Source organism: Calonectris borealis, chromosome 26 (assembly GCF_964195595.1).
Source record: "Calonectris borealis chromosome 26, bCalBor7.hap1.2, whole genome shotgun sequence".
Classification (NCBI taxonomy): domain Eukaryota; kingdom Metazoa; phylum Chordata; class Aves; order Procellariiformes; family Procellariidae; genus Calonectris; species Calonectris borealis.
The window spans coordinates 1350772-1377643 of NC_134337.1; the positions used below are offsets into that span (position 1 = coordinate 1350772).

The window sequence follows — 26872 nt, forward strand, 5'->3', positions numbered from 1 at the left end:
AAGTGGCTTTATCGCACGTCATGACAGTCCATGAGTTACCGGACTTGCATGGCACTTTGTGGAATATTAAATACCTGCTTTGCAAGTTGGCAACACATGCTAAGCAGGCAGGACAGCTGAAAAGGGGGGTGAAAATGGGAGCCAACAGGAGTGGAACAGACAGCTGTACTAGACAGAAAGGGATTGTGTGCTGGTTATTTTCTTGCTCTTTCAGATATTTGCATTTGATGTCCACGTTCGTCATTCTGGGATTCAGGCAGGATTTGAAGGGAAAGTATGTATCTCTTATGGACAAGCTGACATAGGAGAGGAAAAATAGACAGACTTCTGGATACACAAGACTTTTCTCAGGTTTACAACAGAAGCAGCCAAACTAAGCGGAAGCTGACAACAATTGTTTTGTGCGTAGCTCTACCAGTAGGACTTACCACGCAATTCAAGGGATGAGGTGGCCAAAAAAGGGGGACAGAGAGGGATGCTTCTAGCCACCGTGGTTCAGAGAGAGGTTGGTATTTACTGCCTGCACAGCACCAAGTTAGAGCTGAAATGTAGCCAAAACCTAATGTGTCAGTGGAATCTCTAAGATAGGAAAGCAAAAAATAATTATTTAATAAACTCCAAAGGTGTCCAAAGGTGGCAGCTGTCTTGCCTTTTGAGCATTCAGACAGGATACCCACTGAGGTAGGACACATGCACCCAAGCCTTGGCAGCACTTGGAATTGAACTGCTGGGTCCCTTTGCTGCACTGCTGGGGTCCAAGCTGTGGTCCCAGGCATGAGGCATGTTCAGACCTCTACTGAAGTCCCTCTGCTTGCTGGCTGAGAGTGCTGGACAGTGCAGGCAGCCAGATGCTCCTCGGGCTCTGCAAGATGCATGCTGTGAGGCCATGGTACCAGCTAGGAAGTTTGCAGCAAGTTTGAGAGTCTCTAACAGCAGGAGATCAACTTGTACATACATGCTCAAGGAGAAGAAAGTCCAGGCAGAAAGAAACTCCAATAAGCGTTGTCACTCAGAGAGCAGAAGGAAAATTATTCCTCCTTTTTACTGGGGGATGATGCACAGGGAAGTAGGAGTCTCCTGCCCAGAACGATCAGAGAGTCCGTGGCACAGTCAGGGCATGAATGTGACTCTCCAAAGTGCCTTGCCCCCAGGAAAGCTTGTTCCACATTGGAGCCCTCTTGCCCCCACTCTGCATGCCTTCCCACACAGCTTTTTTTGTGGCAGCCTGAACAAAGGACTTCACGTCCAGGGAGAGGAAGCAGCAGCTCTCTGTTAACATGGCCTGGGTCCTGCTCTCACATCTGTCTCTAGAAGACTAGAAATAAGGGAGGAGAAACACTGGCCAAGTGTCACAAAGACCATGCTAACACGGCTCTCCCTCCGTGGTCCTCCCCCTGCTCTTCCCTTCTGATTTGGCCAAGATGAGGATCTGTCTTCATGCAAGGAGCCTTCTCAAAGCTGCCAATCCATGACCTTCAGGTGCACAGATTTGCCATGGCAGGTGTGGTGTCACCCACAAAAGACGTGTTGTGGTGCAGGAACCAGCAACGGGAGGGCACTAATTTTAACTAGCCTAGATGATGCATACCGGATCTCAGGGAACCTAAGTTACTGAAACTCCAGTCCTTCACAGGATAGACAGCATGCCAAAAAACTGACTTTAGATTCACTCAAATTTAGGTGAGATTGGAGGGTCAGGACATTCCCCTGTGGATGCTCTCCAGGAGGATGTTCCCATTGCCCTGTGCGATCCCCCCATACCTTTTCTAACCAAGAAAGATGCAGTCCGGAGTTTTGGCAAATAATATTTCAAACACTCTAACAGGGCTTCCTCCTGCAAACTCTAACACAGGTTCTGGGAAGACGGCAAACCCGGTGGAGGTTCAACATAACTCTGTGCCAAGGGCATTCAAAGGTCTAGGACACCCAGTCCCCATCACTTCATGTGCTGACCCAAAGCTTGGCTGCTCCAGGCTGGCTTACTGTGTGTCACCGAGTATCACTCACCAGGGATTTCACATGGTCTGGGCGACTCCTCCTCCAGAGGGAGGCATCCACCTCGGGGGTTCAGCACTTCCCGACCAGAGGTGTTCGTGATTCACTTTGCCCCATGGATGCCAGCCAGCCTTAGGAGGCAAGTGTCAAATCTACCCAGATACCCCCATCCACATCAGACACACCTGTCCTTACAAACACGCCTCATCACAGGTTCTCTGAAGCTGCAGCCATGCCTGTGGGGCCAGAATCAGACCTGCCCTGCTCCCTGTCAGCTACAGGATGTGGAGGCATCACTGCCTGGAGCCCGGGCTGTCAGGAAGGAGACCTTGGCGGGGATCACCAGATGAATACAGAGAGGAATTTGGATTTCAAAATAAGAGAATACAAAGCTCTGGAGAGTGAGCCTCCTACCAAGTGTGAGGGAGCTGCTTCCCAGCAGGCTTGCTTTATCTGGGAAGCATATTGGGAAGCCCAGTAGGGAGGATTAGAGAGAACACGCACACCTGATGGCAATGCTCTGAGCCCTGCAAGGGGTGCCAAGGCTTTACGTAATGCTCTGATCCAGTTGTGATCCCCTGGCAGAGTATCTGGTTACCAGTGGTTTATAGGTGCAGTAACAACATACCATGTGTATTCTGGAAGAGTCGTGTGTCAGTCTAATTAACGACTTTGTGGTTTGTGAGCGCTTACCTAAAGCAGATGGGCACTGTGTCTGTTCCTCTGCCAGGCAGAAGGAGTCCAAGGTATTTCAAAGTGAGCAGGTGCTATAAATTATAATTACCAGGCTTGCAGAGGTAGAGAAAGCAAAGAGAAAAGAAACCTGATGGATTAAGAGATCAAGATAAACTCTCGGTTTTTCTTTTTCAAATACTTATGGAAAGTGATGAGAATGGCTGGCTCTTTCTGGAGTTTCTCGCAGATCAGCACTTTGGGAAGGTACTTAGCGTGTGCCTGGCTTGTCTGGGTGGGTGTTGCCTACAATAATTTGGAGGGGGAAGGGGGGATTAGTGCCAGCCAGCAGAGTGTCAGAGCTTTTCCAGTATGGGTGGCTATATGGTGGCCTCAGGACACAAGTCATCACAGCTTCTCCCACCTGGCTTTGAGGCCAGAGGCTCCAGGAGGATAAGATTTCTAGGTGGCCCAGTGCAGCTTTCTAAGTTTCCACTGTAGTTCAGCTCCACAGTACCAGCCTGTGCTTTCAGCATGATGATCTGATTTCTAGCCTATGGCCATGAGCTCTGTGCATTTCCTTGGGGTTCCCTCCTCCAGATTGGGGAGGAACTGCACTAATAGCTAATTATTGGGATTTTGAGAGACTTTGGGCCTCCCTAGGATAGTAGCAGGTTTTCTGATCCAGTAAGACACAGCAGCATAGGCACAAAGCTTCCAGAGTCACATTTCTCCCTGCTAGATAAAGTCATCCACTCATTTATCTCCTGCCCCGTGGTAGCTCATTTCTCCTCCCACAGAAAGTTGTGGCTGCATGTCACCTCATGTAGACCCCAGACCCCAAAAGTATGGACATAGCTGGGTGGAGACGGTAACACACGTAATGTCATCTAACCCACTGGTGGGACACCAGCAGTGTGGGAGTCTCCCGCTGAGCTCATTTCCATGTGTCTCAGCAGCACCCTTTAGTCAAGAGAGAGAAGTAGATTCACTGGGGGGGAAAATCATCTCCTGGAAGTAGGCATCTGCCTTCAGAGATGGATCACTCACAGCGGTGCCTGGTCCTCTCCATTCACAGCTGGTGAGGGATACACAGTTCGAAAGGAGACATCTGAGTATAGTTGAGATGACTCCTAGCTGTGATACTCACCTGTGTATCAGACTTGATGTCCTCTTTAAATCCTTGGTACCTGGAGCATGGCATGTGAATCAGGGAGTTTACCGTAGCTCTAGCCCAGCCCCTGGCCTGCATGTGCAGGGATTTGTCCGGAAACATCCAAACATTTGGTAATCCTGCTCCAAGAGAGAGAACATGTAAATCATAGTCCATCAATACTAAAATTTGGGAAAAGAGGGAACTAGAAGTCTGGTGTCTTGGCTAAAGGTCTGCAAAGCCCATTCAGTCCAATAAAGTAATTTTCGGATATTTCTGCCCGGTCCAAGTGGTCAGCGATAGTCAGAGCCTTGGACCAGCCTTGATTGTGGGATTTCCTCACAGCTGTTGCTGCCCCAGCAGCCTCCAGCACACTGAGCCCATATCCCACTTCACCCTTGCATTGGCAAGCACAGAAACCAATTGTGGCACATGAGACTTGGAGAATGGCTCCTGGCCACTTTTCGACAAATGTCCCCATTGCATTCACCTCTTCCTCTGCCATCAGTCTCTCCTGTCTCTCAGTCATGCCCCACTCCCTGCCCTGCAATGTTCCCTTTCCCCAATAGCAGCAGCAGCACTTCCCTTCATAAGCAGTGAAGCCTAAAGATCCTGCACCATGAGGTTGGGCTCTTCTTGCCTCCTTTCCACAATCCACTTTGAGTTTTCTCTTGTCTCCAGTCAAAATGCACCACAATGCTAGGAAACACTGGCTTCAGTCCTTGCGGGCAGTTCATTAGCCCTATATCCCAAAAGGATTGATTCTCCTGCTGTTGGGCTTGATGGCGTGTTTGCTAAAGCAAAGGGGCCCAGGAAAAAAACCTGTGACTGTGTCTTCATCTGTCTTCTGTCTCTTGGCGACTCCTCCTGTGTGCAGCACGTCAGGGAAGCAACCGTAGATAAGCAAGAGACCTTCCTTCCATGTCAGCATGTGTCAGTCACCTAGAGCAAACCATTTCCTGCTACCTGGTGGCTAATGCACCCAGTACACAGTTAGCCAATACCACTGCAACCATACACAGGTGGTGAGCAACAGCGCAATAGGTCCCATTCCCTGGGGTGCTGGCCTTGCTCGCATTTCAGTTCTCCTTTCTCCCTCACAGTCTTTGTTCACTGCATCCCTCAAATATTTGCAGGATTCACTTGCCACTCCGCCATAAATCTGTTGTTCCCAGCTGAAGTCAGCCACAGTCTGCCTGAGGAGGACTGCAGTCCCATCAGCACTGGTCCTGCTAACATCACCTTCCCATTTCAGGTGCTTATATGACAGCAGTGTCTGTCCTCTTTTCACCTGTCCTGCAGAAGGATTTGATGCCTTCATAAGCTGATGGGATGCAACCTGGAGGACAAGCTGTGTCATATACATTGTTCTTAAAAACATTGCAAACATTTTCATGTTTTCTACAAATATCATTTCCCTTTATATTCTGATTTCACTCCAGCTTTACTTGACTCATTATCTCTTAGCACTAAATCAGCCTGACATGTACACTCCCTGCATACAGGTTAATTTTACCTCTAACTAAAATAATCCAGTTCCTCCAACCCATTGGTTCACTTCTCTGATATCTTTAGCAGGAACCTTTTGGAGTCTTATGGAAATGCAATAAAGACTACTTCAGCCTCTGTCCCTCAAGGCAGGCAATTATTTTTGTACATATGGCCGGAGATTAAAATGCAAAGAATGACTTATAGCAATTTGAGAGCATGTGGACTTTGATGTAGACAAAGGAGGAAAGCTCTTCCCACCTGATCAGATTCTCACAAGCATATAAATTCTTATGACAGAAGGAAGAAAAAAATTACTTTGGAATCAGCATGGCCCGAAGAGCTCAGTCAATTCATTCCTCGTTTCACTTCTTTGATCTATTTGAGATTTGACAGTTTGCTGTTAACAGCAATATTCTTCTCTATAAATCACACGTGATGCAGTAAGGTTTAAGAAAAGTGTTGTTTCCATTGGGTGTTTAGAGGATAAAAGAGAAATCTATAAAGTCAGCATAACGTAGCAGTGACTTACTGATCTGTTGGCATAGAAGTTGTCTTGTGGCAAGACCACCTCAGTCCTGTAACATGATTTATTGGCTACAGGGTCTTTCTGGAGCACAATGAAAAAGAGGTCAGGGAAAAGCAGTAGTTCGTAACGGCGAATCTGAAGATAGACTGAAACAAAGCAACTGCAAGTACTTTTGTGGTGATTGCTGCTGCTGAGAGCACAGGACCTTGAATTTCACCTGTTAGAGACCACTTTGCAGCAGAAAGCATGCCTGTGGCAGGAAAGAGAGCCCAGAACAAGTGTCACTGTAGGCAGTGTGCTAAAGAAGTTCCTTCCACTCTAGAGGACACTGCTCAAAACCTTCCTTCCTCATGTCTGAAATCCCCTCTTTTCCCTGAGGCACCTCTTCTCAGCCGGCAGCTCTGGCGAGGAGCACAGCTAAGTCAGTGGAGTTTTGTCCCCATTCTTGTTTTCAGAAGTCTGGTCTCCATTTTGGCATTTTAAGTGTTTAATGGTATTTCTACAAAGAAAAAATCTAGGAGCGGCCAAGAGCAGATGTCTACCACATCCAAGTGAACACTACAGTCAGGCGTGCCACACATCTGGATGTACTGCAGGTAACTTTTTGTGCAGTGATGTAGCCATGGTGTGGCGAGTCCTTGCTGAAGTTTGGCTGCCGTTAGTATTCCTCGCTGGCTGTATGGAAGCAGGAGCCTCTCTGGCTCCACATGCCATGATCCTTCCTCCCAGGTGTAGTGTGCACAAGCTGAGATTCACCTCAAAACGGCAAGGTGTCCCCTGTAGCTTGTGTAGTTGAGCCAGTGCACAGATAGTGAGGAAATGTCACAGCTGTGTTTTCTTTCTTTGGCTTCAGGTGGGCTGATGTCCCTGGAAGGGACTGGGGATCTCCTCCTCTATGGGCACATCTTGTAATTTGGTTCAGGAATGATAAGCCAAATTCAGAGGAGTTTGCTTTTTGGCATAGACTTTGAGCAGACAAGATTTTTCTGGTTCCATGTACCACAGGCTCTCATCCAACCTACTGCTTGTTTGCTCTTTTCTCCACTTCACCCAGTGCGTGATCAGCCTGAGCTGTCACTGCAGATCTGTGCTTGTCACCAGGACTGGCAGCAATGGCTTGGCAATATCAGACCAGGTTTGAGGAGAAAAAGCTGCATTAAAATACAAGTCAAGTTCAAGATTCAGATTTTGGAGTTGTTCCTCTGCTTACACTGACCTGCTCCAAATCCCTGGTCTGGGTCCAAGAGTATCCCAGACTGGGAAACAAAGTGTGTGGCTGGACCTTATTTCTTATTCCAGCAGCTTTCTCTGCCACTCAGCTTGTCTCCCCATGTTGTTTATGGAGTGTTCCCCAGTACCTTGGAAGAGCACTAGAATTTTTACTGCAATGATGAGCAATAGTACATTTTCAAAAGCCATTGGCAAATCCACTTGGCAGAAAATGCATCATCCTCTTTTTATAGGGGCAAAAACTGTGGCTTGGTCACTGTGTTCTTGGTAGGACCCAACAAGGAGCTTCACTGCCTCCCTTTTGCAGCCCTCAAAGAACAGCAGCGGGATCAGCCACGCTGGCATTTGGCATTACAATAGAGCAGCCTGGGCCAGGTTTGTAGTTGGGAAGTCGAGTGGCTGGGACCAGGAGGCTGCTGTCTTCGTGCCTCTGCTATGACTGGAGTGCTAGATCCTTCCCTCATGGTGGGAGATCCTAAGATACCACCAGGAAGAAAATCAAATTCTTCTGAGTCATCCTCCATGGCCTCACTACACAACCTTCCTTCCCTTCAGGTAAGCTTCTGCTGTGCCCACGTCTCCCTCAGGCAGACCAGGTGGATTTGTCTCCTCTGACCGTAGCCATCTAGATATTACTCACCTCAGCCAGTCAGCAGTGGAAAATGATCAGCATCTCCAGAGGGTGAATCATCCCTGTTATCTCAGAGCCCTGTCTGGAGGGATGAATCACTCTCTGGAGGACTCTGGTTTTCTCTTCTGGCTATGGAAAGACCCTATAATTGTTTTTAAGTTCTATGTGAATAAGGTTGGATGAGATGTGTTTTTCCTAACCCTGGAGAGCAAAAAAATGCCCCTCTCCCCACCCCCCATTTTTATCTATCAAAAACAGATTACCAAGTTAACACACATCCCCAGAGCATGGGTACCAAAGCAGAGCTGAACACCTCATGGCCCCGTGCACAGGACCCAGCACATACTTGTGTAGCCCTCAGAGAAAGATATCTAAGGAGATCATCTTGCCCAAAAATACAAGTGCAAAAGCAGCTTACCCATTAACCAGAGAGGAATTTCTCTGCACTCCAGAAATGGAGGGATTTGAATTTGTAACCATTGTTCTGTGGGCAAGTCAGAAATAAGAAAGGCTTCTGACATGGGTACTGGGTACATCATAGACATGTTTTTTTCCTGTCAGTGGGAGGAACTCAGCTGGTCAAATTAAAGCCTTTTCTGCTTCGGAGTAAAAAAGCATGAAATGCGATGTGGTTATCCCATTACAATGACCTCAATAGCTTTTTTTGAGAGGAAGATTTGGAGACCACACACAAGTTGCTGAACGTATCATCCTTAGCAGTGACCCAATAAATCCCTGCCTCCATTTGTCCTTCATCCATTACTCCCTGGTTTTGAGCAATGAGATGTTGTGAAGTTTATGTAAGGGAGATGTCCATATGGCTCATGCTTGTGAGTGTCTATGCTGTGAAGGATCGCTGGATTCATCTCCCAGGAAGACGAGAGTGTCGTGTTGTTTATCTAAAAGTTTGGCGAACTTCATTCATTCTAACTTATTTTATTGTGTGGCAGAACTGCAAATAATATAGAAAAATAGATGTCTGCATAAATTGCTATCTCCTCCCAAGAATGGTGTCAGCAGATATAGAAACTCTACCCCTGACTGCATCAGATGCCTTACCTGTGTACACCGTGTGTAAAAAGCAGCAGTTTCACGTATTTACAGATTTTGAAATTCTTTCCTGGAACATATAGAGAGTAGGCTCTTCAGCTTGCAGTGATCTTCAGTTGGGCCATGGTGTTCATGATGATCCCCTGAGTCAATTCCTCTCTTGAGACTTCACTTTATAATTTTCCCGTTCATTGAGCTTGTGGTTGGCACAGCTTGGAAGGGGTGATGATGAATGACCCCTGGCCGTGCCCCAGCACCTCCGGGATTCATCAGTTGTGCTCCCAAGTGAAGAATTCACAGCACAGGTTAGGTGGCTTGAGCTGTATTTTTCTAGCAGCTTGGCAGAGGTTATACCTACATGGCTATGCCCATCATGTACTGTACTCACCTCCAAACTTTTCTATATTGACTGCTAGCAATCTAGTGTGGCAACCAAGGAGCTCCATTTGGATGAACATTCAGGAGATCATTCACACCAAGCTGAAATTGATGGTCACTTCTCTATCTATATTGTTCCTACCTTTCTCCTCCCACACTGCAATGACTGCAGTACCACATTTCAATAAGCAAACGTTCCTCAAAAGAGACTCTGACAAACACAGAAACTTAATTCCATCTTCATACCCCTCTCATGTGCCTTGTCAGTTCCCATCTCAGGCTATAATAGCTTTCAGGAAGAGGCACATGCTATCTTGACTGCCCTCCCAGTGCCTAGAACATTGTAGACACTGAAGAAATAATAATCACAGCTCACATCCACGATACACACACACACACTCTTGTATATGAGTCATATAGTAAGTTCGAATGTGTTTTCCATTGACCTTTATTATGGGGACTCATGAACCTCAACTCACTTGCTTATGCACATAAGTATCCAGGGCATGCTGCAGTTCCCTAGTGACGACTCAATAGAGAAGATGGACAATGGGTCCCAGATGTTCCATACAGTAGATACAGCCACACAGCAGGGAAGATGGGTCCCAGATGTTACATACAGTAGATGTGTCAGTGCAAAAGGAAGATGGGTCCCAGATGTTACATGCATTGAATGTGTAAGCACTCTTGATGAACCACAGAGAAGCTTCAGGTAAACTGGAGATAGGAAGGCAAGCAAGAAATGAACAACATATTTAAACTGACATCCATCTATGCAGCATTTAGCCCTCTATGCAAGACACAGCCATGGCCCTTAGTCTGCTCTCATCTTTAACTCTCTGCCTCTTTCACAATCGTGTGGACTGCAAGAAGTTCCTCCCATGGCAAGGTAGATGGGAGCACGGTCAATCTAGTGAGACTCCGGGATGAAAAATACAGAACTGTCTCACCTGATAAAGTAAGGCATAGGAATCACTAGCTGTGTTGGTAGGATAAACACCAAGTTAATTTTTAGCCAAGCGATGTGATGTGCATAAACAAAATTTTAGGAGCAGCAGGAGCCAGCCCTGTGCATGACAGGCCCTATCAGACATGGTATCTTTGGCAGTAGGAGCTCAATGTAGTGATCTATGAGGTCCCTGCTAGCCCAGGCTGTAGGCGATCCAAGCAATCTGTCTCCTAACAGCCATCTGCAGTGCTAACCATTCTTGAAGGAAGGCAGCTCCCTTCGCAGCCCCTTGCAGTGCAGGGCAAAGCTACTGTTCCCTTCGTTCAGAGGAAGGAGGAGGCAAAGAAAAGCCAAGCAACTTGTCCAGGGTCACACTGAGCCCACGGCAGAGCAGCGGCATTGGACAGCTAGCTCCAAATCCCCGGCAAGCAGACTATGCCCTGTTTTCACGACTCAGTGTTATACCTCCAAAGCAGCCCCAGCTGCCAGAAAGAGCAGAAGAGCTTTCCAGTGCCTGCAGCTGTGGTGTGGCTCAAAAACTAGTGTGTCTGGCCCGTGGAGGATCCCTTCAGCCAGAGTGGGGCCAGGGGACAGACCCACAGACCCTTGTGTCAGCTCTGGGGGGCTCATGGCTGCCCTGCTGTTTAAAACAGCCTGGTAACTTGTGGAGGGGCCAAGCCCAGAGGGCCTCAAGCCCTGGTGAGATGAAGAGCTGTTGTGCATTCCTCTCTAGGACAACATCTGGCCAGCTGTGGGTCACACGTGTTCAGTGAGAAGTGATGCACCGCGTGCATGACCATCAAGGCTCAAGGCTCTCAGCCAGGGCCAGTGCTTCTTCCCAGTACAGTCTATGAGCTATAAGGGTGAGGGTTATTTAATTTCTAAAACAAAGCTGCTTAGCCTCTGGCTGCTTTCTGTACCTCCTCCATTTCCCTGTGCCTGGCACCATGGGCAAAGGGGGCAATGCCAGGTGCCCAGGGAGAGGGCTGGCTGGGGAGTCGGCGCAGCGATGGAGTGCAGCTGCCCAACTGTCAGCAGTTTCTATAGCTGCACAGAGATTCTGGCAATCCTTCTTGCACGGTTCTGACCTGAGGGGTTTTGGAGGTGTCTGCAACTGGGGATAACAAAGCCCTCTTGTCTGTACCAAAGGCACTTTGTGTGGAGTCTAGGTATTGCTCTGATGTCATTTCCTGAGCATTCCTTGTGGAGGGCTTCCCAGAGGTACATGTCCCAGTAAGTCAGGAGTGAAGACTCTTTGCAGTCCAAACAGAGCCCTGCAAACTTTTCCACCAGGTCCTGTTCCCAGCTGGGAACATGTTTGCGTCTTGAACCTTCATTCACTGCCTGGGATGGTTTTCACAAGAGTTTTTAGTCTGGAAATGGACTTAGGGAACTCTTGCGAGTCTTGCTTGAGGGCTGTGAGCTCTTCTGTGGCAGGGCCATAGATCCCAGGTGTTGGAGCAGGCCTACAAGGCAAAGTTTTACCTATTCAATAATGTGTCATTCATAGAATCATAGAATGGTTTGGGTTGGAAGGGACCTTTAAAGGTCATCTAGTCCAACCCCCCTGCTGTGGGCAGGGACGTCTTCAACTAGATCAGGTTGCTCAAAGCCCCGTCCAACCTGACCTTGAATGTTTTCAGGGATGGGGCATCTACCACCTCTCTGAGCAACCTGTGTCAGTGTTTCACCACCCTCATTGTAAAAAATTTCTTCCTTCTATCTAGTCTGAATCTCCCCTCTTTTAGTTTAAAACCATTTCCCCTTTTCTTATCGCTACAGGCCCTATTAAAAAGTCTGTTCCCATCTTTCTTATAAGCCCCCTTTAAGTACTGAAAGGCTGCAGTAAGGTCCCACCGGAGGCTTCCCTTCTCCAGGCTGAACAACCCCAACTCTCTCAGTCTTTCTTCATAGAAGAGGTGTTCCAGCTCCAGCCCTCTGATCATTTTTGTGGCCCTCCTCTGCACCCGCTCCAACAGGTCCATTCTCCCACTGTATCTGCAGTACGTTATGACCACAAGGACATGATAGGTAGAGCAGAAATTGAACCAGTTTCCCACCTTCCAAGTCAGCACTGCAGTCCCCAGCTGCCTTTCTCCTATTCCCTTTGGTATCAGCTGATGGAAGAAGCCCTTGGTCCTCACCTGCGTTATTTGGGCAGGCTCAGGGTCCCAGAACCTCCTGCCTCTGTGTGTCTGGGCCCCATCGGGTGCTGCGCCTGGCAGAAAGAGCAGCACACGTGGAGCTGGCTTGCAGGGGGGTGTGGCAGAGGGGGACAGCGTGCCTTCAAGCAGGGTGTTTGCAGGGCTCTGGAGCCGTCCTGCCTCGCTGCACCCTCAGTCCTCTGTACGGCGAGTTCTCCGGGAGCTCACAAGCCAGGTTCTGACTCAGTGCGTCTGGGAGTTTTGCCTGAGAACGGAGCTGAGGTGTTGGCCCCAGTCATTACTAAGTTATCGGAGAAGTTTAGATGCAGTGACATCATCTCCTTCTTATGTTACTACAAGGAACTTAGATCCTATTATGGGATAGGAGGTAACTCAATCAAGCCTTTCAAGATAAACTTAGACAGGAAGAGAGACATGATTGCCTGAAGGCACCAATTAGACATTTCTGGTGAGATCAGCTCTGTTCAGCCGACACACGTGCACGCTGGGGCCAGGGAAGACAGCAAGGACCTCGCTCCCTGAGAAAAGGGTGGTCTCAGGGAGGGGTGGGCAACCAGCTCTTCCTCCCACTGCTGCCAGGTCAGTCCTCACTCCTTCGAGGGTCGCAGCTTTTTCTCCAGACCGTCCTTTCTTTATGTTCTATATTCTGCTGTTGACAGATAATCAAGATGCACAGGAGCTCCCCTCCAGCCCAACCCAGTACCACCCAATGCTGCCTGTGATCTTTGGTGGCAAGTTTTCTCCAACTTTATCACGGGAAATAATAGCCCAGTATATTGCAAAAAATGCTGGGAGGATGGATTGGAGTTTGGGGTCCCAATGTCCTGTTGTGACTGGGCTGTGGGCAGTGGAGGAACATCACAGAGTCTACGCTGCGGACGAGTTACTGCACACAGTTTGTATAAGGCATCCAGACAGCCTGCTGTCTGGCTCTCCTGTGTGCAAGGAAGGAAGAACAGCAGCAGAAGTCGGGATATTTCCTGACAGCATGGCATTGTGCATTTTTATTGGTTTCCAAGCTGCAGTTCCCTCTATAAATGCTCCACAGCCAGAAGGAACTGGAAAGATATGGGCAAAATTGCTTCTGCCAGTCATTACCTGAGATTTGCACCGCATCTCTTAGGGAACAGAGAGACTGTTTCTGGTTATCTGCACGCTTCTGCCAGTCATGTTACAGGCAGCAGGATGCATGTGCTTACAGATGTCTAGGAAATGCACTTGTACATCCTCTGAAATGTTCTGGAAGCAGTTCTTGGAACAAGACAGTTCTTAGAAACTGCTGGGTCTGTGGCACAGGAAAGGAAAAGGCCTCAGATTATAGCTCAGCCTGTCAGAATTAATACAAAACTTAAGACATGCTCACTGCACTGGCAAATGCATATAGCCCCACCACCACCTGGACCTTCTGAATGGCTCTGCTGATTGCATTGGCTTATCTTTTGCACACTGGGAAGGAGGAATCTCCCACTCTTGACTTTTTCTCATTAGAAAAGGCCTTCCCTACCTGCTTGGTTTCTTCTAGGAATGTTTTTGATCCTAGCGTCATCTCTGGACTGTTCCTGGCAAGAAGGCAGGCAATTCCTCCCCAAGCCTTTATCAAATACAGACAATGCTCAAAGCAATGAAGTGGCTTTTCAAAGGCATGCTAGGCTCTGAACCCTGCACCCACCCGAAGGCTACCTGACCCTGTCCTGCCCAAGGAAAGGCTTCCCTTTCCCACCCCACACAGGTTCCTTTGGCTCGCCAGAGCTACCACTGGCTGCAGCAGCAGCAAAGGCACCAGCTGGTGGGGCTCAGACACGCTTGCATTTGATGCTGACCTGCTCCTCTCACCATGGCTCAGCACAGATGTGAACAGCTGCTCAGGGAACAAAGGCGACATAGGCAATGCCTCAAACCAAAAGCCAAGGGACTTTTGATGCTCTTCCCAGGCAGCTCCCTCTCTCCCCATCCCTGTAGTCCCTAAAACAGAAAATGGAGTAAAATCTGAGGTGATTCCAGGCACTTTTAGGACTTTTGGCTAAGCATCATGTTGAAGTCATATAAATGCCCCATAACTATTAGCAGTAGATGCAGGTCTAAAGCCAGAAGCTTGAGACTTTCGAGCAGCTGGTGATTTTCATATGCCCTTGCTCTTGAATGCCCCACTTAAAATCAGCTCGTTTTGCCTGCATCGGACAGGACAATGCCCTACAGTGCCTTGCTTGAGCCTGTGAAGTCACTTGGAAATCTTGTCCATGCAGACATCTGGAGACCACTGTGTGTCTCATCCACTCTCCAGACCTACAGCACTGCTCGACAGCAGGCGTGAGATGAAGTCCCACTTCTGAGCCATCCATCCGTGAAAGAGGCATCTTCCTCTGTAAGCAACAAACGGGTTAATGCCTGCAAGGAAAACCAACTGAGTGATTTGGTGAAATAAAGATTAAAACATCTCCATGGAAGGTGAGGAGCCAGCCCCAGCCTGCGCTGTCCCATTTACCCACTAATCGGCCCAATTATCTTAGGTATAAATCACAACACAAAACACTTACGGAGCCAGAGTCACACACTGAAGAAAGGAGAGAACTGTTGGGTTGGTTTTTGTTTAGTATAATTGATATAATTACCAACAATTCTGTGCCAAGAACTTCAGCTTTTCTCCTTCCAGAAGAGAGTGGAGAGCTGTCTGAAAGCCATAGCAATTAGCAATCCCCACATGCACAGCTTTTATTAGAAAGAATGCACCCCTATTCCAGAAAGAGCCAGCAACTCCCTGAGGAGCAATTAAACAACGCGGAGACCTTTTGGTACCAGGAACGCAGCCATCACTTAGTCCATGTTCCCCTTTCCCTTGTCGATGCTGTGAAGGCACATAAGGAATCCTGCCCATCATGCTGTGTGTGAAATGCCTTCACCTGGACACTTCCCTGTTCCTAATTTTAACTTCACTAGCTCCAGATAGGAGCATCTTGCTGTGCTGTGGTCCAAGCAGGCTGCTGTTTCTAAGGTTGCCCTTGTCCAGCTCATTGCAACCAGCAGAAAGTCTCCCTCTCACTCCACCGAGGAATCTGCTTGGGGTCTGATTTTCACACTCTGGAGCAGATTAAGGCAGCAGTTACGTGGCTGGAGCTCACCAACACTCCCTGAGCATGCTGCTCTCCAGGTAGTGTCTCACGGACAGCGGCCACACTCATCACAACATGCCGCGTTGCCACCAGGCAGCCCCTGCGGAGGTGAGGAGACAGAAGACTTGGGGTTCATTTGAGTCTTGCAGAGGTGACCTCTTGTTGATGGCAGGGTGTGGAGACATGGAGCAGGGCTTGGCTTGGAGCTGCAGCATGTTCAAAGCTAGTGGCCATCCAGGAGCGTTAACAAACTCCTTAGATGAATCAATTATTCCACAAAGACAGGGAGGTGTCCAAGTACCTCAAAAAAAATCCACCAAGGACCCATGCTACCTCACTGGCACTTCTCTCATACCCATGGACCATGGATGTAAAAAAGTGCCTTTCCTGAGCATATGCTAAATAGCCATGGAGCAAATCCATCAACATTAATGGTTTCCCCAAGACCTGCGGCACCATCACACTGAAGCCAAACTCACTGTGTCTCACGTCTGTGGCTTCGCCCAGGAGTTCATGACCAAAGTGGGACATAAAGCTAGACAGTCACGGGGCCACCGCGCTCCCTTGCCACAAACCATCCCTGTCTTGGACAACTCAGCCTGGTGTACCAGCCCTTGGCTCTCTTTTAGCGTCTCAATTTCTGAAAGCTTAATTTGGTTTTGAAAAATGATAACTATTCTCAGTGGATATTTTCATTGTCTGTTCTTTAATTAATTAAACTTGAAACAGAGCATTCACTTTAAAACAATTTTCAGTAAACATATAGGGATTCGGATGAAAGAATGTCTCTGAGCAAAGTAAGCAGTACTTTTTTTTTTTGAAAAACAGATTATGATGCCAAAAACTAACAGAATTCTTATGCTGAAGAAGGAATGGAAAAATTAAGCAAAGATTAACATTTCCCACACAAGTTTTAATTTTGGTCAAAAAGTTCTTTTTTGTCCCAAAACATTTTGATGAACATTTTCAATAGAGTCTTTAATCTTACCCTGAGCTGCTGCAGGGTTTGCTTTTCTCCTCTTTATTCTCTGGATTTGTCTTCTCGGGAAGATGAATTATGCTATGCTTTAATTTGTTTGTAGTCTTGGTGACAGGAGGTAAATTGAGGCAGAACTTGCAACATGCCCACCCTCTTCCAGAGGAAAATATACACTGTCTTGTGTCAGCCCTCTGAGCAAAGATGCAAATCCTGTGGCAATGGAGCTGAGCATTGGGTGCGATGTGCTTTTGTCATCCACAGAGGAATCAATAGAGCTGGCTGCAAAACTCTCAGCTGAACAGCCTTGCACCAGAAAATGCCGCTTTGCAGCAATGCAAGTGTATTGCAATTTGGAAAAAACACATTAATGTGGCAAAATGGGAGTAATGAAATAGTTATTTAATCCAGCTTGGCGTATCATTTCAGTTTGAGGTGATGTTGTATCAAGACTTGTACACTGCATTTAAAGGACAGTTGTCCGAGGGAGATCTCAGGAAGGTTTGACTGCACTTCTTGACCGGGTACAAATCTCCAGCTTTGTCCATTCAGGTCAGAGCAGCCAGTGCAGGAAATGCTTCTCTCTGTGGCATAGGAAAAGGTCTGTTTCCCAGGATCATCTGAGAATTTCATCCAGGAAACACTACCCCTACCCCACTGCAGAGACCACAGCTCGCACCTGGGGTCTTCCCTCTCTGTGCACATGATGGGGCATTTGGTCTCCTCCTGCAGACTAGAAGCTTATTGCAGGGTGCTGGGAAGTGGTTTGTGAACTAGGAGATGGTGTCTGTGCTCTTTGGACAAGGGACTGGTGCTGGGGCGGGAGGGGGGCAGGTTCTGGGGGTCTGCTCCGGTGTCCAACTTTCATCAAAAATATTACTTTATGTAGTCAAAAATACTAATTTCTATACCACATTCCTTTATGGAGGATCGTTGATTAGAGGGCTGGGCCATGACAGTTCTGTTAACTTCCTTCTCTCATGCTTTGATAAGAGACAAAGTGCTTTCTCTTTGTAATTTGAATTCAGAGATCTTTCCTTTAGATAGCTTGGAAAAATAAAATAAGTTCTGTTGGCTGTGGATGGAAATCAGAATTTTCTTTCTCCTGGTATACTGGTATAACTGGTTCCTGGTATTTCATCCAAATTCGAAGTGTTTTCCTCTTATAGTTTGATTTTAAAATCTAGAGATAACACCTTGTATCCTTCTCACCATTTTTGAAATAAGAGATCTTTAAGAGAGATGATTCCCAAACCTAGTTTTTAAACTTTTTTGTTTCATAATAAGCTTCACATTTTTTGGCTTCTCATTCTATTTTGGAACAAAAACAAGTCTTAAAAATTAAAGTTTCTCACCAAATTAAACCTCAAATTCAACCGCCTTAAGGTTTCCATGATGATAAAAAAAAAAAGCAATTGGCAAATCAAGGAGAAAGAAAGGCCTGAACATGTGTGATACAGAGAGCGCAGGCTTAATTCCTGCACCATGACACACGGTCTGACTCGTTTGCAGTGCTTTTGCAGGTAGCTCTGGCTGTTAGGATCAAACGCAGACCCCAAGCACGGCTGCCACATATTTTGCATTTCCAGACAAATCCTTTTCTTCTGGAAAGGGGCTTTGGCCACACGGTTTGGCTGTCCTGCACATCCCGCAGCAGTGGGTCTGAGCGGGCTGCGGGGTACCCCGAATAGGGCTGCGCCTCTGCAGATCAGCTCAGGCAGATCCACAGCAAGCCCGGCCCCAGGGGATGCAGCTTTAATGCTCATTTTTAAGGGGGGGTGCCTGCAAGCCACAGCTGGCCAGTGTCCATCTGGTGGGTCTGTGTGAAAGGACTTAGCCCAACCACTTTGTTTAAGAAGGTGCCATCAGTCAGCAGCACTAAATCGCCATCAGGAAGGCATCATCCTTGGCAGCGGTCAAACATCTCCAAGCACAGGCAGGAGCCTTGCACCGAGATCTCCTTATGCTAATCACTATTTACAGCCTAATCCAATCTCCCTGGCCATCAATCTATCCCGCCTCGGCATCAAAACTCCCTTTGCATAACACTGTGGGCACGTAAAGCAATGCTAGATCCGTCTCTCACTTATCCCCACCCTGTTTCTTTCCCACTCAGACGCCTGGATGCAAACCTTATCTCTGTGGTGCCCGAGAAGAGCTTTGAGGGGCTGCTCTCCTTGCGTCACCTGTGGCTGGACGATAATGCCCTGACGGAGATCCCTGTCCAAGCTCTGAACCACCTGCCAGCGCTGCAAGCCATGACCCTGGCTCTCAACCAGATCTGGCACATTCCCGATTACGCCTTCCAGAACCTCAGCAGCCTCGTGGTGCTGTAAGCCTTCTCCGCTTGTTACTCCCTTGCAGCCATGGCATCCTCCGGCTGGGACAAGGTGCTGACTGTGCCTGGCAAATGGGGTCCTCCTCCCCTGGGAAGACCTGGTGGTCGCTCCGCAGGAGCAGCTTTTTGCGGCAGGCAGAGGTTTTGTTCACGAGAGTCAAGGAATCCCCGCCATTTGATATGAAATGCTAAAATTGCCTCTTTTGATTTTTTTCATATTTTCCCCACTTTCCACTGAAGAGCCAAAAAGCTCCCCAATATCATTCAAAAAATGCTTTGCATTTAAAAAAAAATCAGTATCTGGAAACAAAAAGCAGATTTTTTTCCCTGAAGATTCAAGCAACAAAAAGCTGCTTATTTCTATTTCCCCCTCCAATCCCTGTGTTAAAACTACAGCAATTTCTATCAACATGAAAAAATTTAAAAAATTGCAACAACCTGCAGTCAGGTCGAAAAGCATTTTTTTTTCTTGGAAAACATGCCAAGAAAACTTTTTGACCAAATATGATTTTGAACGAAAGGTCTAACCTCAACACCTTGTCCAAGCCTGTGCATGCCTATTTGCATGACTGTGTTATATATGCAGATCAACTATTCTTTGCGGTGATCACAACCCCATGGTGCATGTTGTTGTCCAGTTTGCATTATAAACATTTTACTGACAGTGTTCAGAGCAATGTAGAGAACGGTGCTGCTCTCAGAGGGCACCTGATCCAGGAGGGAAACATTTACTCGATGGGCAGTGGGACACACTAAAACACTCTGCAACCTGTAATCAGAAAGCAAACCGATGTCTTTGGCAGTTACATCAGGAGGTGCATCCTTTCAATCAACAGAAGCTTGTATATTATCTAGCTTTTAAAAGGAAGTTTACATGTGCAAATTAGCTGGTCATTACTTTTTCAGTGTCGATTAGCAAGTTCAGGTGTGATTGTCAATTACTTTAGAGCTCCTGTATCTACATGAAATGCTACCTTTTAGTTTGGTAATACATATTGATACCAGGATATTAAGTAACCTCAGCATGTGGTGCCTTAGTGAAAGTTTAGCAATTATTTCGCTTTCAAAATTTTAAGTGTTTACTGAAGCCATTTAGCATAGAAAGTGCTTGGACAAAGCACAGTCCAGAGTTTTACTAAGCATCAACTTCAGCTGTTTAGACAAAGCATAAAGGCTTATTTAGGAGAAATGCTAAAACCAACTTGAGAAATGTCAAATAAGTAGTTTTCACCCACAATAGCGCTCATTCTACAAGGCATCCCATGACCATCATAATGCAACCACTTCATTCAACTTTAATAGCTAGCACGGAGGGTGAGCTGACATTTGGGTTTTTATTTCAGTCTCAAAAGCATGCTGCTTTCATTCTTGCTTATCCCATACTTTGGGTGAGAAGCAACTCCTTAATTAAACAGGCAAGCTCAAGAAATAAAAGTCATTGACCATTAGGTCACAAGGGAGAGAATAATGTCCCACCACAGACAATTGGAAGGGAACACATGTGTGATCCTGCCAGGCGCTGTGGGACATGATGCTAAATTTTTGTGGGATCACAAGTGTTTGGCAGAACTGGCCCCATAAATCTCTCCCATGCTTCCATGCATACCCTTGTCAGCGCGCAGCCAGTGGAAAGTCACCCAGTGTTCTTCCTGGGCCCCTACCAGGGATGTTTCCCTGCTTCGGACTCACCCACCAAGCCAAGAAGCACACGTTCCCAAAAGCCAGCCAAGCTAGGCAGTAAAGTTTGTGAGGAAACTTTCCCTACCAGGATGCAGATGAAACATATGTGCATTCCTCTGGAAGTGTCTGAATTTGCACATAAATTGGGAAGAGCTGGCTGCTACCATAAACATTGGGAAACTTCTAGCCTGAGAGGTATTAAAATGAGCACCTGGGGAAGGAAAGCCAAGGGCAGATGTGGAGGAACATAGGGGAATCTCTCATATACAGCCTGATTAATACTCATGGACATAGCTGACCACGGCTGAGGGCATGACCTTCCCAGGTGCAGAGATGTGCTTTTCTTCCTCCACACACCTTGGGCCTTTGGGAGAGATGTGGGTGATCATCCAGCGCTGACACAAAGCACCAACATCAGAATATACAAGCCTCAATCTGGAACAAGTTAAGGGGTTCAGTCTCTGCGAATAAATTACACCTCTGTTGAGGAATTCCCTGATCTTATTCCCATCTATTGCTGCTACAGGTTTCTAACTAGGGCTGCAGGGTGTTCAGTAAGCAGAGCCTCATGTAAATCACTCATCATGAAATCTATGAGTCTCGGTAATTGGCACCATCCTTTCCCCAGCTTTGATAACAAGGGCTTCATGTGCTGTGATGTTGGCACTGTGCTGCTGATGGCAGAAGGGAGATGGCTTGTTTGATCAGGGTGGCTCACGGGAATAGGATACCGAAGATTTTACCTCCACGTCTGATCTATTCAGGACAGAATGTGTCTTAGCATCTACAAGCAGAAATAGTCCTGAGTATTTTTCAGCTAATGATTTGTGTGAAGCAAAGGGGTTTTTATAAAAAGCATCTTCTTTCTTGGGCATAAAAGATTTTTCATTTATAAGGAGCATCTGAAACCCCCATGCTGCTGTGCTGACAGGTTGATAAAATGCATGACAGCAGTTCTCATTAGTGTCCCTCATCTCCTCTGTTGGCTGAATTCAGCAGAAAGTCAACTCCCAAACCAGGAATCACAGCACCTCTTCCCATCTCAGTCCCCAGAGGGGTCCGCTAGCCCTGCAGTAAAATCTCACATGGACAAATTTGGGAACTGTAGCCAGGAATTCCCTCAATGCTGCAGACATGTCCTTGCTGCCACATCTCTGAAATGGGCTGCAGTTCACTTCTTTCCTGGTGTCACCAAAGGAACTGTGAGCGCTCTCAGCAGAGATGCTAGGATGCGGATGGGCCACGGAGTCAGGGTGTCCTTTCCTACACAGGCCAGGCAGTAGAGAGGTTTGCTCCGCAGCTCTGTAATGATGGACCTGGTTAGAGAAAGTCTTTGGGTAGTTTTACTTTCACCACACAGCAGGGAATCCCTTAAGTTAGAGCAAACAAGGACAAAACCCGGATCCTTCTCTGTTTAGGTCCACAGGGAGCCTTAGCTCCTGGAAACCCCGCTGACTCAAACATTCCTGCAATGCTGAACATCCCGCTGTCAGAAGCACCCAGCATTTGCTGCTTCACATGGACTGAGCTTGGAGCCAGTGAGTTAACTTGGCCCCATAATGCAAAAAAGATGCTCCACTCCTCTTACCTGGCCCTGACCCTTGTCTGCCTGCACACAAGTCTTTCAAAAGCAAGGACTCTGGGAAAGTTGTTTTCATGCCACTACCAGTTAGTTTTGCTTAACGCCGCCTAATTCTTGCACTCTGTCTCTACCTCCTCTGTGCCATCTCTGTATTTTTTACTATCATAGCCTTCCCTCATCATGGCTTTTTCAGTCTCCATCCAGTTAGCTGTTTTGCAATCAGAAGTTAGTCTACATATCACACTTGTTTGTTCCTCTGCACCTTTGAGGTGGAGAGACCAGAACTGCACACTGTAGCAAAGGCAAAAATGGGCAATGAGTTTATACAATGGCATAATGCTGTTCTGTAGCCCATTTTCTCTTTTCTAGTCATTCCTATCATTTGATTTGCTTTTTTGACAGCTACTGAACACCAAGAGTTCCTTCCTGTTATTTAAGATATTTAAGATATTTAGGAACCTGTTACTGCATATGCTTATATAAGATTGGTTTTGCCCCCTTTACATCACCTTACATTCATGCAACCTGAAATTCAGATGATGTTTTATTGTTGAGGACAAGCCACTCACCTGCAAGTGCTTCCCTCCTATGTCACCCAGCAAGATCTTCCAACTGAATGTGTTGAGGTCTGAAGGCAGTAAATGAAGGATATTTAGTAGAATTTATCTTTCTTACAGTTCTTATATGTAAGGACACGATGCAGCTCTCTCTAACAGCATGGTTTAGTGACTAGAGGAGAAAGTTTCCAAGGCTCCTGGGTTCCCATTCCCATTTTGGTCCTTGTTCTGGTGTTACTCTGGACAAAACTTTCAAAAGAGACTACTGATTTTCATTTTCCTCCCTGCCTGGGAGCAAATGTCAAACTGAGCGCCAGTAGTTTCAGCTGACATCTGTGGGACTCAGAGCTCCCCAGCATGACAAACCCCAGTCTGTTAGATCAGTGTCAGGATGAACCTGTGCATCTCTACCTCCACCTGTACCAGGGAATTAAGAAGTCCCTCTCTGAGAAGTTCTTGGGAACCTCAGTGTTGGCGGGGAGTGCCAGGCATGTGCAATTCATTATTACCAAGAACAATATCGCCTGGAACATCTGGGTCCCATTCATGGGCCTTTTAATTTGCAAAAGTGCCTTTTCTCTCTGAGGACCGAGCACGCTGCCTTGGCAAAAGTGAGTTTCCCTCTCCAGCACTTGAAGAAGAAGTGAATAGCACTCCAACGCACCCCTGACAATGTCACTTCTGATCGAGTTTTATTCTTCACCAGACAAGTCTCATGCTGGTCCTTCACTGCCGGAAATAATCCATGGGAATTTGCACCATTTATTATTTAGGTTTCTCTACTTATTCGTGGCCAAATTGAGGGAAAGGACAATTTTGCCACAATAGAGCTGGAAATTCACCATGGCAATGGCTGGTCCAGTGGGAGAATTCATATCATGTCAGATTTGAAATTGGTTCAAATCATCTAATGCAAATAACTGATGGAAAATGTTTGCATTTGTCCTTTGTGAGAAGAAAAATGAAGTCATTAGAAATGAAAGCGATGGAGAATCCACCGCTTCTCTTTGTAGTTTGTTCCAGTGGTTAATCATCCTTAGTGTTAACAACAACAACAAAAAAAGCTCATATTTCCCATTTGAATTTTCTTTGGCTTTGACTTCAGACATTTGTTCTTATTATTCTTTTCTCCACTAAATCACAGAACCATTTTAGTACCCATTTTCTAACCAGGAGGAATCCTATACGTTACGCTGCACTCATCCCCTTGATCTTATTTTTAATAAGCTAAACAGATTGAGTTCTCTAAGTCTCCATCCTAGTTTTTTCCAGCCCTTGGATCATTTTTATTGCTCTTCTCTGCACCCATTCCAAATTATCAACATCCAGTTAACAATGTGGGTACCAGAAATACATTTAGCCTTCCAGAGCCGTTTACACCAGTGCACGATGCAGATGTAATATAATTTCCCTTTCCTTACAGTCTGCTCTCTTCTTCGTGCAGAAAAGCACCTTTATTGAACCAGTATTTAGCACATTAACTCAACCTGCTTTCCCTTGCGTGTAAGACAAATCGACAGAGATGCCCTGTCCCTTTGGAGGTGGCATTTCCAGAGTTGGAGCTCGCAGTGCTAATGCCTGTGTTGGACTGTCTCGCACTTCAGTACAAGACTGTTCTCCAGGATCTTTTAATCCACTGGAAAAATATATGGAAAAGGGAGTGAAACGAAAATGAAATAAATTCTAGTAGGAATGCTGCAGTGATGATTTGGAAAAATCCCATTTATGCCCAATTTGTTAAAAGAAATTGTTGGTAAGGACAGAAAATCTTTCTTCTAGGAACTGCTATGCACTTTTTTGGGGGGCACAAATGAATCTTGTAAGGTTGTTTTTTTTCTGGTGTGCTTCTAAAGTCTCATCACCTGAGACACCAACCAAGATGAAGCGTCTCTCCCAAGCCTGTCTGGGGGATTGTGGCCATTTGGTATTCTGCAGCCACTGTAATTTATGCTGCCTTTCAGCAAGGCATGGCATGGGTTCACCTGACACAGCAGAGGAGCTAGCCTTTCGTGACATGTGGTAACACTCGTGCTGCTGCAGGAGCACAGAGGGCAAATTGTCTGCCATCCTGCCAGAGGTCAGTCATGACAATTGCTTTTGCAAAGAGACCAGTGTTTTCTAATGGAGGTGCATGACTGAATAACAGTCTACGTGCCAGCCCACAAAAAAGCAATGACTGTCCTGCTCCTTCCTGGGCAAAGCTACTGTCATGGATGATTGCCCAAAACCAGCCTTACTCCATGGTACTGAATTGCAAAGGGAGATACACAGATCTTGAAGCTCGTTGATCTTACTGAGGATGGTGGTGGGTACTAGCTCCAATGGGAATAGCAAGGGCTTAAAGACTTCTCATGGTTTTGTATCACAAGAGGGTTGTTTATAACCCAGAACCAAGTATCCCGAGCTGCTATCAAACCAGCTGTAATTTACAGGGCAGAATATAACGTTGTGTGGGCTGAGCTCAAATTGACAAACACTGGAGATGCTGCAATTCCACTTGTTAAAATTTGTTTACCAGGGGAGAAAAAAAGGCAGGATGGAAGAAAGGAACGTCTTTTCAAATGTTTACCTTTCCAGCTCTCTTGTTTCTATTATTGCCATGTGGTTGGGTAACAACTCTAGAGTTCAGCTTGGATAGCAATTTTTTTTATAACTCTCTTTTTTGGTTGCTCATAATTTTCTCACCAACAAAGAACTTCCTTCTGATGATTTTCATTACTCTGCCTCCAAACAAAGCACTTTAGAGCCAAATATAAAGACAGCAGGTGATTGCTTTTCTATTCTGTCTCCTTGCCTGAGTTGAGCGATAGTAGTCAGCTGCTCAGCATGTCCGAGCTAAGACAAGGTGTCCTGTTGTACCACCCTGACAAAGCTCCAAGGAGCTCACATCTTCCCCAGCATTCAGCATTTCCTTTCTCCCCGCGCTGTCCCCTCGCAGCAGACAGAGGTATGGGGCAAGGGGTTCCTGTGGGACCTGTTGCTGTGATTACAGAGTGACTCCAGATCCAAACCCTCGATTTGCCAAATGCAGTATCTAGTGCTCAAAGGGACCCAAAATTGTTGGCACCATCTTGCACTGGAAGTGCCAAGTGAAGTAAGGGCACATGATCTGAAGCTATCCCATAACATTTGATAGAGGAAACCATCTGGACTTGATCTTAGAGGTCTTTTCCAACCTTAATGATTCTATGATTCTATGATTCTTCTTTTGGGACAAAGAGAAATTTCTCCTGTAAGATTCTGATTTTGATCTCAGCTTCTTTTCTCCTCTAAGAGTCACAATCAAACCAAGTTTTCTTGTAGGCAATTTCCTTTTCTTTTTTCCCATTTGCTCAAAGGAGCAAACATATTTTATCACACATCTTTTCCCTCCCTTCCCCTTCCTCTGAAATGTTTGTATGTTCTCATCCCAACGACAAACATCCGTCCTGGGCTGGTTTCTGTTTTGCAAGCCCCTACCAAACTGCCCTAGAGCCTGGCTGTTCCTCCACTCCCAGCTCCCTCCTGTTTTACCCTAGAATATTTGGCAGTGGGAGCTGCCTGCACTCAGCCAAACAGCTCACACTTGAATCCAGGTGGAGTGAGAGATTTTTCAAGCCGAGACAGATTTAGATCAAGAAATAACGAAAAAGTCATTGATCCACCTGCCAGTGTAGAGTCTCCCCCAGGCTCTTGGAAGGAGGCAGCAGTGTTGGACAAAGACTGGTGCATCCCTGAGCATGGGCAAAGGAGAAAAGGACCCCAAAGGCAAGTGGTGTGGCAGCAGATTAACCACATGGCGCTCTGTGTTATAGGAGAACCTGAACTGTAAAATGAACCGATGGGGAAACCTACAGTGAGAGAGAGCAAAGAGGGTGTCCTGCCCCAGAGGACCTTACCTCCTTGGTGGGCATTTCTCTGCACAGACCATCCCCGCGCAAGCAGGGACATCCCTAATGTGCTTAAGCGCAGGCTGGTAGAAGTGCAGCTGGGCAGCAGTGGGTTGTCTTCTCCTGTTTTTCAGCAGACTTTCCTCAGGCTGCTCCAAGGTCTGTCTATATGGACTTCAAGGTGCCCTTGAGTGGGATTTCAGAGGGAGATGCACAATGAGCCATGTGGCTCCCACCAGTTGTTAAGGAAGCCCAGTGGCTAAAACACTCAGACGTGCACACGCACGCATACCGTCTCTGACAATCAGAGAGGAGGAATCCAGGAATGAAGGTCTTGGGTTTGCCAAAAAACTGAGACATGGGAGTAAGAGGCCCATGGAAACAGAGAACCCAGCAGATGGGACTCCAGGGGAACCCATCACCTATGGAGCTTCCAAGGCAAAAATATCCAAGGTGGCTTTGCAAGCCAGTGGGCCCCCAACACATGGCTCTCCGACACCAGCATTAAGACTGGGAGGTCCAG

General features: G+C 46.8%; 1 protein-coding gene across 1 annotated transcript in view; it reads left to right on the forward strand.

The window, feature by feature from the left end:
* The window catches only part of LGR6 (leucine rich repeat containing G protein-coupled receptor 6), a 144270-nt gene that overhangs the window by 76962 nt on the left and 40436 nt on the right, over window positions 1-26872 (forward strand). Inside the window, exon 5 of the mRNA XM_075174545.1 lies at window positions 18440-18655. Coding sequence (XP_075030646.1) covers window positions 18440-18655 — 216 coding nt within the window. The remainder of the gene's footprint in view (window positions 1-18439; window positions 18656-26872) is intronic.